At 45.1% G+C, this 13,114-nt stretch overlaps 1 protein-coding gene across 4 annotated transcripts in view; it reads right to left on the bottom strand.

Annotated features, from left to right (window-relative positions):
• The window catches only part of LOC311134991 (AMP deaminase 3-like), a 32,427-nt gene extending 20,052 nt beyond the window's left edge, over nt 1–12,375 (bottom strand). For 2 of the 4 annotated variants that reach the window (XM_084168790.1, XM_084168789.1), the window contains exon 1: nt 12,323–12,369. Coding sequence is in view for 2 of the 4 variants with exons in the window: in XM_084168787.1 (XP_084024913.1) it covers nt 7,990–8,047 (58 nt within the window). In the remaining 2 variants the exon portion in view is untranslated. Of the gene's footprint in view, nt 1–288; nt 1,302–7,989; nt 8,098–12,322 lie in introns of all 4 variants that reach the window. The other 2 variants (XM_084168787.1, XM_084168788.1) reach the window with 2 other exon arrangements.
• Between the last annotated feature and the right edge of the window lie 739 nt (nt 12,376–13,114).

Genomic DNA, 13,114 nt, shown 5'->3' with positions numbered 1-13,114 from the left:
CCAGAGTATTGAAAACAGGGGTGCCAATCTTTTTTAGATTGTATTATTATTCTCTTTATCTGAGCAATTGTATTAGTATACAATATTATAATTGTCCCTTTTTTTGCATAGACAATATACTGTAGCTCGGTATTTGTATTATTTATTTATTCTATCCAGTAGATCCTTACCCTCAGAGTTCCCCAAGCCATAGGCATTCAGTGACCTCTGCCATTCACACAACGCCCATTGTCATCATCACACAACACAACAGGATGGTCAGTAGGTAGCTTCATTGCTCACTCTTACCTTCTGCAGTGATCCGGGCCATGCCTGGCTCTCTGGTTCTGAGTAGTGTGTCTGTATTCCCCAGTGGTGACACTCTCAGTCTCTCGTGATTCTCTTTCTATGACTCTGTTGATCACTACTACGATGCAGGTGAGGCTCCCTGTTGTGACTGTCTTGGTCTCTGTTGACTGTGGTCTCTAACTGCCTGTTTTGACTGTAGTTTCTAACTGCCTGTTGTGACTGTCTTGGCCTCTGTTTTGACTGTAGTCTCTAACTGCCTGTTGTGACTGTCTTGGCCTCTGTTTTGACTGTAGTCTCTAACTGCCTGTTGTGACTGTCTTGGCCTCTGTTTTGTCTGTAGTCTCTAAATGCCTGTTGTGACTGTCTTGGTCTCTGTTTTGTCTGTAGTCTCTAAATGCCTGTTGTGACTGTCTTGGCCTCTGTTTTGTCTGTAGTCTCTAAATGCCTGTTGTGACTGTCTTGGTCTCTGTTTTGTCTGTAGTCTCTAAATGCCTGTTGTGACTGTCTTGGTCTCTGTTTTGACTGTAGTCTCTAACTGCCTGTTGTGACTGTCTTGGTCTCTGTTTTGTCTGTAGTCTCTAAATGCCTGTTGTGACTGTCTTGGCCTCTGTTTTGTCTGTAGTCTCTAAATGCCTGTTGTGACTGTCTTGGTTTCTGTTTTGACTGTAGTCTCTAAATGCCTGTTGTGACTGTCTTGGTCTCTGTTTTGACTGTGGTCTCTAACTGCCTCTCTGTCTCTTCAGTGTGATACAGTGGCTTTATCTCTTTTAGTGTGTCTTTCTCTGGCTTTGCTCAGTTGTTTATCAACTCCTGTTTCTGTATGAGGCAGCTGGTTGTTGCTGTGTCTTGAGTATCCTTCTCCCTCTCTATTTCCGGAGGCTGGGAGCGTCATGGAGACCGGGCCAGCTAATCCTAGCTGTGTATGTCACAACTGGCTCTCAGCACGGAGGGTGAGGCAGTGACTCAGTATGGGGTGATGGCCTCCTGACCATCCACAACACACTGTAACAGTTCTAAGGGGTACAGGAGAGCAGAGGACATAATGCTTGCTTGAATAGATCATTAATGGCAGGAGGCAACCTCTTTGCCTTTGATCTTCTAGCCATGTCCTTGATGGAGGAACGCAAGATGCTCTGCTAAACGACAAATTGAAAACACGTGCTTGTCTGTCTGTACCAACTGTCTCTACTAAAAGCCATACCCGGAACTGGGCCCTGCCAGCCTGCCAGGAGCATAGCAACCACACCCTTTACTGTGTTGGCCAGACAACTGAGATTAAACAGGTTTCCATAATCCATAACAGGACCAAGAATACAAGTACCTGACAGAATAGAACGTGCTGTGCACATTAGAGCTAATGGCAATTTATGGAACACTCTGTCCCTGAAACATTGTGCCATACTGAATGAAATACACTGAAACAGCCAGGACACAATGTTGCAGTAAACTGCATATATTCCCAACCCCACATACTTTGATAGACCTTGACGTAGGATACCAGGGAAAGACAACCGAATCATGTTTGCAGTGAGTGGCCTAGTGTCAACAGTCAAGCTGGGTGTCAACAGTCACGCTTTCCCCCCCAAGCCATTACAGAAGCAAACATAATGTAATCCAACAGCAGTATGCTGAATCACCAGGGTGACAAATGCCAGGAACTATTTGTGCTGTGTAGTAATGACACTAGTCCACTGACAGGGAATGGAAAGTGTCAGGAACAAGACAGCTAGAGGGAAGTCCAAAAGTTGTAAATAGTCTCCAGTCAAAACATGCAAAACCCCCAAAGAATGTAGAGACACAGCCTACTACTTACCCCAAAGTGTAACAAAGCTGAGAAAGTGGTAGATACAGTATATTGTGTAATGCATTGTTTACCTGTTCAGTGTTGTGTCCTGTTGCTACAGAATCAGACGAGTGGAGTGTGTGGTGCTCTCAGGGGACTAGTTATATAATACTGCACCTAGTTAGCTAGCTGAATAAACTAGGTTAGTCTATTCCTAGAAAACATTGAGCCGCTGTAGTTTACAACAATTATAGTTACTGAGGTGGAAGTTGGGAGAGTTATATTTGGGAGTTGTGGTGAGGGAGGCCCCGCTCTCTCCTTTCCCAGATGTTTAGTTCATTTTATTCCGATCTCCTCTGCATTATTGTAGCCATCTGCTGCAGCCTGTCAACTATGCCTCTGCCTATCCCTGTTCTCTCCTCTCCGCACAGGCTACACAAACTCCTCGCACCGCGTGGCTGCTGCCTCTCTAGCCTGGTGGTCCCTGCACGCACGACCCACGTGGAGTTCCAGGTTTCAGGCAGCCTCTGGAACTGCCGTTCTGCTGCCAACAAGGCAGACTTCATCCCAGCCTATGCTACCCTCCAGTCCCTCGACTTCTTGGCGCTGACTGAAACATGGATTACCACTGAAAACACTGCTACTCCTGCTGCTCTCTCCTCGTCTGACCATGTGTCCTCGCATACCCCGAGAGCATCTGGTCAGCGGGGTGGTGGCACAGAAATCCTCATCTCTCCCAAGTGGACATTCTCAATTTTTTCCCTGACCCATCTGTCTGTCTCCTCATTTGAATTCCATGCTGTCACAGTCACTAGCCCATTTAAGCTTAATATCCTTGTCATCTATCCAGGTTCCCTTGGAGAGTTCATCAATGAGCTTGACGCCTTGATAAGTTCCTTTCCTGAGGATGGCTCACCCCTCACAGTTCTGGGGGATTTCAACCTCCCTACGTCTACATTTGACTCATTTCTCTCTGCCTCCTTCTTTCCACTCCTCTCCTCTTTTGACCTCACCCTCTCACCGTCCCCCCCTACTCACAAGGCAGGCAATACGCTTGACCTCATCTTTACTAGATGCTGTTCTTCTACTAATCTCACTGCAACTCCCCTCCAAGTCTCCGACCACTACTTTGTATCTTTTTCTCTCTCCCTCTCCTCCAACACTACTCACTCTGCCCCTACACAGATGGTAATGCGCCGTCGCAACCTTCGCTCTCTCTCTCCCGCTACTCTCTCCTCTTCCATCCTATCATCTCTTCCCTCTGCTCAATCCTTCTCCCTCCAATCTCCTGATTCTGCCTCCTCAACCCTCCTCTCCTCCCTTTCTGCATCCTTTGACTCTCTATGTCCCCTATCCTCCCGGCCGGCTCGGTCCTCCCCTCCAGCTCCTTGGCTTGATGACTCATTGCGAGCTCACAGAACAGAGCTCCGGGCAACTGAGCGGAAATGGAAGAAAACTAGACTCCCTGCAGACCTGGCATCTTTTCACTCCCTCCTCTCTACATTTTCTTCATCTGTTTCTGCTGCTAAGGCCACTTTCTACCACTCTAAATTCCAAGCATCCGCCTCTAACCCTAGGAAGCTCTTTGCCACATTCTCCTCCCTGCTGAATCCCCCCCCCCCAAGAAGGTTGACGACATCCGATCCTCGTTTGTTAAGTCAAATGACACTGCTGGTCCTGCTCACACTGCCCTACCCTATGCTTTGACTTCTTTCTCCCCTCTCTCTCCAGATAAAATCTTGCGACTTGTGACGGCAGGCCGCCCAACAACCTGCCCGCTTGACCCTATCCCCTCCTCTCTTCTCCAGACCATCTCCGGTGACCTTCTCCCTTACCTCACCTCGCTGATCAACTCATCCTTGACCGCTGGCTATGTCCCTTTCGTCTTCAAGAGAGCGAGAGTTGCACCCCTTCTCAAAAAACCAACACTCGATCCCTCTGATGTCAACAACTACAGACCAGTATCCCTTCTTTCTTTTCTCTCCAAAACTATTGAGCGTGCCGTCTTTAGCCAACTCTCTTGCTATCTCTCTCAGAATGACCTTCTTGATCCAAACCAGTCAGGTTTCAAGACTGGTCATTCAACTGAGACTGCTCTTCTCTGTGTCACAGAGGCTCTCCGCACTGCTAAAGCTAACTCTCTCTCCTCTGCTCTTGTCCTTCTAGACCTGTCTGCTGCCTTTGATACTGTGAACCATCAGATCCTCCTCTCCACCCTCTCCGAGCTGGGCATCTCCGGCGCGGCTCACTCTTGGATTGCGTCCTACCTGACCGGTCGCTCCTACCAAGTGGCGTGGCGAGAAGCTGTCTCCGCACCACGTGCTCTCACCACTGGTGTCCCCCAGGGCTCAGTTCTAGGCCCTCTCCTATTCTCGCTATACACCAAGTCACTTGGCTCTGTCATATCCTCACATGGCCTCTCCTATCATTGCTACACTGACGACACACAACTAATCTTCTCCTTTCCCCCTTCTGATAACCAGGTGGCGAATCGCATCTCTACATGTCTGGCAGACATATCAGTATGGATGACGGATCACCACCTCAAGCTGAACCTCGGCAAGACGGAGCTGCTCTTCCTCCCGGGGAAGGACTGCCCGTTCCATGATCTCGCCATCATGGTTGACAACTCCGTTGTGTCCTCCTCCCAGAGTGCGAAGAGCCTTGGCGTGACCCTGGACAACACCCTGTCGTTCTCCGCTAACATCAAGGCGGTGACCCGATCCTGTAGGTTCATGCTCTACAACATTCGGAGAGTACGACCCTGCCTTACACAGGAAGCGGCACAGGTCCTAATCCAGGCACTTGTCATCTCCCGTCTGGATTACTGCAACTCGCTGTTGGCTGGGCTCCCTGCCTGTGCCATTAAACCCCTACAACTCATCCAGAATGCCGCAGCCCGTCTGGTGTTCAACCTTCCCAAGTTCTCTCATGTCACCCCGCTCCTCCGCACACTCCACTGGCTTCCAGTTGAAGCTCGCATCTGCTACAAGACCATGGTGCTTGCCTACGGAGCTGTGAGGGGAACGGCACCTCCGTACCTTCAGGCTCTGATCAGTCCCTACACCCAAACGAGGGCACTGCGTTCATCCACCTCTGGCCTGCTGGCTCCCCTATCTCTGCGGAAGCATAGTTCCCGCTCAGCCCAGTCAAAACTGTTCGCTGCTCTGGCACCCCAATGGTGGAACAAGCTCCCTCACGACGCCAGGACAGCGGAGTCACTCACCACCTTCCGGAGACATTTGAAACCCCACCTCTTTAAGGAATACCTGGGATAGGATAAAGTAATCCTCCTACCCCCCCCCCCCCCCCCCCCCCCCCCCCCCAAAAAAAAAAAAAAAAAAACATTGTAAAGTGGTTATCCCACTGTCTATAAGGTGAATGCACCTATTTGTAAGTCGCTCTGGATAAGAGCGTCTGCTAAATGACGTAAATGTAAATGTAATATTTATTTGTCTTTCTTTACAGCTGAGCTGTGTCTCCTGGCCTCTCCTTTCTTTGCAGGGAAACAATTGGGAGAGACTTGGCTCCGCCTGGGAAAGTGTTTCTGTAGGACATGCCCATCCCACAGAGCCCTGTGTACAGTATGTATGTGCCAGTCCTATCTTGTCCTGCCCTCCCCAGACACAAAACTAGTTCCCCATCTTTCACTTCCACTCAGAGCCACACACAACCACAACCGCTCTCCAGATGATGTTATTGCTTGAGTAACTTTGGCATTGCAATTGAATTACGTAACACCTCTTATGACTGATTGTGAAAACAGACCAGACAGGCACCATACAAATGGTAGTCAGAGTCAATCATGACATTGTTGTGTGTGAATTACCTAACAAAAGTGATATACTACAGAGAACTGATCTGCAGTGCCTTCTGAAAGTATTCAAACCCCTTGACTTTTTCCAAATTTTGTTATGTTACAGCCTTATTCTAAAATTGATTAAATATAACATTTTCCTCAGCAATCTACACACAATACCCCATAATGACAAAGTGAAAACAGTTTTTTAGAAATGTTTGCAAATGTATTAAAAATATTAAACAGAAATACCTTATTTCACCACAGCTGCCAAACTAACCCTGATTCAGATGACCATCCTACCCATGTTAGATTACGGAGACTTAATTTATAGATCGGCAGGTAAGGGTGCTCTCGAGCGGCTAGATGTTCTTTACCATTGGGCCATCAGATTTGCCACCAATGCTCCTTATAGGACACATCACTGCACTCTATACTCCTCTGTAAACTGGTCATCTCTGAATACTCGTTGCAAGACCCACTGGTTGATGCTTATTTATAAAACACTCTTAGGCCCACTCCCCCCTACCTGAGATACCTACTGCAGCCCTCATCCTTAACATACAACACCCGTTCTGCCAGTCACATTCTGTTAAGGGTCCCCAAAGCACACACATCCCTGGGATGCTCCTCTTTTCAGTTCGCTCAAACTGGACAGTTTTATCTCCATATCTTCATTCAAAGACTCAATCATGGACACTCTTACTGACAGTTGTGGCTGATTCTCGTGATGTATTGTTGTCTCTACCTTCTTGCCCTTTGTGCTGTTGTCTGTGCCCAATAATGTTTGTACCATGTTTTGTGCTGCTACCATGTTGTGCTGCTGCCATGTTGTGTTGCTACCATGTTGTTGTCATGTTGTGTTGCTACCATGCTGTGTTGTCATGTGTTGCCGCCACGCTATGTTGTTGTCTTAGGTCTTTATGTAGTGTTGTGGTGTCTCTCTTGTCGTGATGTGTGTTTAGTCCTATATTTTTATTTGCAAACATTTCTAAAAACCTATTTTTGCTTTTTCATTATGGGGTATTGTGTGTAGATTGATGAGGGAAAAAAACAATGTAATCCATTTTAGAATAAGCCTATAACGTAACAAAATGTGGAAAAAGTCAAGGGGTCTGAATACTTTCCGAAGGAGCTGTACTACAGAGACACTGCACATTCAGCCCACACTCTTGCCATTCCTGTCGGTTTGGTAGTCAGAAAGTAGAGGTTGACTGCAGTGCAGTTACATTTGCATCATATTCAGTACTCTGGTAATATGATACTCCATCTCTTCACTCATGTGAAAATAAATTCTACTTTATGACAGTAAAGCACACAAAACACACCTTAGGCTTATCGTAGGCGTGGGCTCTAGGCTTAAGCTCACTTGATAAACCAGTTCCAGCGTAACAGTATTGTGACAATGAGGCCTCTACATTTAGGAAGGAAAAGGTCTCTTACACCAATCAGCAGAGCTAAGAGAACCAGTTCCCTTATCAGCAACAGCAACTCAATTATAGAGGAAGTGTTTACAGACATACTTCAGTTCTATATGGAGCGTTGGTATGTGACAATCTCTTCACATTGTTGCTCTCTCTGTGATGAAAAAAGCTGAAGTTGCATGCAGTAGTTTCACATCCAACCTGGAATGGGTCTCATTTTGTGGGTCACTCATACCACATACCATATTTTCTCTATCAATACATACTAATGTAGTAATATCACCAAATAAAATACAATTCTATACCCCATGCTTGCAGTGCTGCACATGATTATGAGTGTATGTGTATCAGCTCAATCAAAACTGTATTGTACAGTGTAAAAATTATTTTTTTGTTATTGCACCCTGCTGTATGTCCCTGTTCTTAGCTCATAAATGCTGGTAGAGAACAATGGAATGCCCTGGGCTGCATTCTCACCTCAGCATTCAGATTATTGTTGGGCAGAGAGTCAAGAAATATCAGGGCTGGCATGGTATCTGAGGGTAGAGTAGAAGCTGCTTCACTATATGTGATCATGTACTTTTGGCCCAGTTGCTGTCTTTCTTGCATGTGTGTAAAACTACATGCGAATATGCATGTGCGTGCAGGTGCGTCTCTGCGTGTGTGAGTGTGTTTCCACTGCACTGCATGCTTACTTTTCCCCAAGTTGGGAGTGGACTTCTGCTTGAATTGAGGCGTGTCTCTTCTCTTCATCGTCCTTAATATCTTGGCCAATTGGGCAAAATGTACATGGAACACCTAAACTGCAGGATACAAGGCCTGGTCTTTATAGTGTTCTAGCTGCTATACATTTAGTAATTGAACCATTTGTGGAAAAAATGTCAAAATTGGGCTGCCTGTGTAAATGCATCCTACGAGAGACAGAATAAGTGGTTACAGTGCCTTCAGAAAGTATTCACACCCTTGATGTTTTCCACATTTTGTTGTTACAGCCTGAATTGTAAATGGATTAAATTGAGATTTTATGTCAATGGCCTACACACAATACCCCACAATGTCAAAGTGGATTCTTTGTAATTGTTTTTACAATTTGAAATAATGAAAAGCTGAAATGTCTTGAGTCAATAAGTACTCAACCCCTTTGTTATGGCAAGCATAAATAACTTCAGGGGTACACATGTGTTTAACAAGTCACATAATAAGTTGCATGGACTAACTCTGTGTGCAATAATAGTGTTTAACATGATTTTTGAATGACTACCTCATCTCTGTACCCCACACATACAATTATCTGTAAGGTCTCTCAGTCGAGCAGTGAATTTCGAACTCAGATTGAACCACAAAGACCATGGAGGTTCACCAATGCCTCACAAAGAAGGGCACCTATTGGTAGATGGGTAAAAAAAGCAGACACAGAATATCCCTTTGAGTATGGTGAAGTTATTAATTACACTTTGGATGTTCTATCAATACACCCATTCACTACAAAGATACAGACGTCCTTCCTAACTCAATGGCCGGAGAGGAAGAAAACCACTCAGGGATTTCACCATGAGGCCAATGGTGACTTTAAAACAGTTACAGTTTAATGGCTGTGATAGGAGAAAACTGAGGATGGATCAACAACATTGTAGTTACTCCACAATATTAACCTAATTGACAGACTGAAGAAAAGGAAGCCTGTACAGAATACAAATATTCCAAAACATGCATCCTGTTTGCAATAAGGCACTAAAGTAATACTGCAAAGAATTGGGCAAAGAATTTAACTTTATGTCCTGAATACAAAGCCTTATGTTTGGGGCAAATCCAACACAACACATCACTGAGTACCATTCTTCATATTTTCAAGCATGGTGGTGGCTGCATTATGTTATGTGTATGCTTGTCATCGGCAAGGACTAGGGAGTTTTTTAGGATAAAAATAAATGGAATTGACCCAAGCACAGGCAAAATCCTAGAGGAAAACCTGGTTCAGTCTGCTTTCAAACAGACACTAGGAGACAAATTGTGTGTGTCTCTTTGTGTCTCTGTGTGTCTCTTTGTTAACAACAACTGGTGCGCAATCTCTAATATTAAGGACGTTTCTAGGTTTCTGCTCGCCTGAGTTAGAATACCTCATGATAAGCTGTAGACCACACTATTTACCAAGAGAGTTTATCTATATTTTTCGTAGCTGTCTATTTACCACTTCAACCCAATGCTGCCACTAAGACCACACTCAACCAGCTGTATAGGGCCATAAGCAAACAAGAAAATGCTCATCCAGAGGTGACACTCCTAGTGGCCGGTGACTTTAATGCAGGAAAGTTTAAATCTGTTTTATCTCATTTCTACCTGTATGTCACCTGTGCAACTAGAGGCGAAAAAACTCTAGATCACCTTTACTCCACACACAGAGATGCATACAAAGCTCTCCCTCGCCCTCCATTTGGCGAATCTGACCATAACTCTATCCTCCTGAGCAAAAACTCAAACTTACAAGAAATCCCGCTACGCCCTCCGACGAACCATCAAACAGGCAAAGTGTCAATACAGGACCAAGATCGACTCCTACTACACCGGCTCTGACGGTCATTGGATGTGGCAGGGCTTGCAAACTATCACAGATTACAAAGTGAAACTCAGCCACGAGCTGTCCAGTGACGCAAGCCTTCCAAATGAACTGAATACCTTCTATTCGTGCTTCGAGGCTAGCAACACTGACCTATGCATGAGAGCACCAGCTGTTCCAGACCACTGGGTGATCACACTCTCTGTAGCTGATGTGAGCAAGACATTTAAACAGGTTAACGTTCACAAGGCCGCAGGGCGGATTACAAGGACGCGTACTCAGAGCATTTGCTGACCAGCTGGCAAGTGTCTTCACTGACATTTTCAAGCTCTTCCTGACTCAGTCTGTAATACCTACATGTTTCAAGCATACCAGCATAGTCCCTGTGCCCAAGAACACCAAGGTAACCTGTCTAAATTACTATCGCCCTGTACCACTCACATCTGTAGCCATGAAATGCTTTGAAAGGCTGGTCATGGCTCACATCAACACCATCATCCCAGACACCCTGGACCCACTCCAATTCGCATACTGCCCCAACAGATCCACAGATGACACAATCTCTATTGCACTCCACACTGCCCTTTCCCACCTGGAAAAAAGAAACACCTACGTGAGAATGCTGTTCGTTGACTACAGCTCAGCGTTCAACACCATTGTGCCCTCCAAGCTCATCACTAAACTAAGGACCCTGGGATTAAACACCTCCATCTGCAACTGGATCCTGGGCAACACATCCACCACGCTGACCCTCAACACGGGGGCCCCTCAGGGGTGTGTGCTTAGTCCCCTCCTGTACTCCCTGTTCACCCATGACTGCGTGGCCGCATGCAACTCCAGCACCATCATTAAGTTTGCAGACGACACAACGGTGTTAGGCCTGATCACCGGCGACGATGAGACAGCCTACAGGGAGGAGGTCAGAGACATGGCAGTGTGGTACAAGGACAACAACCTCTCCCTCAACGTCAGCAAGACAAGGAGCTGATCGTAGACTACAGGAAATGGAAGGCCCCAGCACGCCCCCATCCACATCGACGGGGCTGTTGTGGAACAAGTTGAGAGCTTCAAGTTCCACATCCACATCACTAAGGAACTATCATGGTCCACACACATCAACACAGTCATGAAGAGGGCACGACAACGCCTCTTCCCCCTCAGGAGGCTGAAAAGATTCGGCATGGGCCCTCAGATCCTCAAAAAGTGGCTGCATCATTGCTTAGTATGACAACTGTTTGGCATCTGACCGCAAGGCACTACAGATGGTAGTGCGTACGGCCCAGTACATCACTGGGGCCGAGCTCCCTGCCATCCAGGACCTCTATACCAGGCGGTGTCAGAGGAAGGCCCTACAAATTGTCAAAGACTCCAGCCACCCAATTCATAGACTGTTCTCTCTGCTACCGCATGGCAAGCAGTAGTGATGCACCAGGTCTGGAACCAACAGGACCCTGAACAGCTTCTACCCCCAAACCATAAGATTGTTAAATAGTTAGTTAAATAGTTAACCAATAGCTACCTGGAATATCTATATTGACCCCTTTTTGCACTCATCACATACACTCATCACATACACTGCTGTTACTGTTTATTATCTATCCCGTTGCCTAGTCACTTTATCCCTACCTAGACATATCTACCTCAATTACCTTGTAACCCTGCACATCAACTCCGTACTGGTACCCGTGTAGAGCCAACTTATCATTACTCATTGTGGATTTAATCCTTGTATTATTTTTCTATTTATTCCTTGTGTTATTTTTATTTAATTTTTTTACTATTTCTCTTATAATTTATTTTGCATTGTTGGGAAGGGCCCATAAGTAAGCATTTCACTGTTAGTCTACACCTGTTGTTAAGGAAGCATGTGATAAAATGATTTGATTTGAAATTCACCTTTCAGCAGGACAATAACCTAAAACACAAGGCCAAATATACACTGGAGTTGCTTACCAAGATGACATTGAATGTTCCTAAGTGGCCTAATTACAGTTTTGACTTAAATCGTCTTGAAAATCTATGGCAAGACTTGAAAATGGCTGTCTAGCAATGGTCAACAACCAACTTGACAGAGCTTGAAGAATTAAAACAATTATAATGTCCATATATTGTACAATTCAGGTGTGCAAAGCTCTTAGAGACTTACCCAGAAAGACTCACAGCTGTAATCTCTGCCAACGGTGATTCTAACATGTATTGACTCAGGGTGTGAGTACTTATGTAAATTAGGTATTTCTATATTTCATTTTCAATAAATTAGCAAAAAATTCTAAAAACATGTTTTCACTTTGTCATTATGGGGTATTGTGTGTTGAGAAAAAATGGAATTCAGGCTGTAACACAACAAAATGTAGAATAAGTCAAGGGGTATGAATAGTTTCTGAAGGTACTGTAGTTAAAGTAGGTGTGCACACTAAATAAACAGAGGTGGATGTATTTATATGCATGTGTGTTAGGTTTGAAGCTGCTCTTACCTGTTGTTAAGCAGTGGAAAACACCTCTCTCTCTGGTTGTCAGTGCTCTCTGTGACAGGAAATAAGCCTTAGAGCAGTAGCTGCGGCAGACAGATGTGGGCGTGCTAGTGAGATTAACATGCACGCAGCTGGTTAATCCCTTCACTGCCGGCTGGGAAACGGAAATCACCAGTTTTGCAAATAATTGCACCATGAAGTGAAACTGTAAAATAACAAAAGTTATGTTTCATTAAGAGTGATACAGTTTTGATTACATGTAGCCCAACTTAACCTAACTTTCCTGAGAGTACGAAAGAAAGTGTTCAAATGTACAGTAAGCCAACTTCCTTGTATGCTTTTTTTCTCTCTCTTTCTTTTGTCTTTCTTGAACCAGTTCTGGAACTATTTATACACCACGTACTTGATTAGTCATAGCTTTCTCATGCACATCTTTAGAGATAAACTGGATGCAATGCATGACTGAATTTACAGTGCAATGTTAATCTCTGTGAGTATTTGCACTGCCCCCATATACATGTCTACAGAAATGTGGTAACACCTCCTAAACTTGAGTGATGCCTTGATAATGCTCATAAACTCTGAGCTTTGGTGGAGCGAATGTGTTTCATAGTGGACCTTAGACAACAATACGTAAGTTGCCAAAAAAAGTATTTATGATGGACTGTGAAAACCCAAGGGATCATCATCATCTATTAATGTACTGTCCTTACGACCAATTGAAGTCCTTCATTCGTCATAGCCATCATTTCCTCCTGCTACCTTTACTATGATTGTCATTTGTAACCATATCAG

The sequence above is a fragment of the Coregonus lavaretus genome, assembly GCF_964263955.1.
Source record: "Coregonus lavaretus genome assembly, chromosome: 9".
Classification (NCBI taxonomy): Eukaryota; Metazoa; Chordata; class Actinopteri; order Salmoniformes; family Salmonidae; genus Coregonus; species Coregonus lavaretus.
The sequence above is the reverse complement of the archived record's forward strand: the minus strand, read 5'-3'. Positions and strand labels throughout refer to the sequence as shown.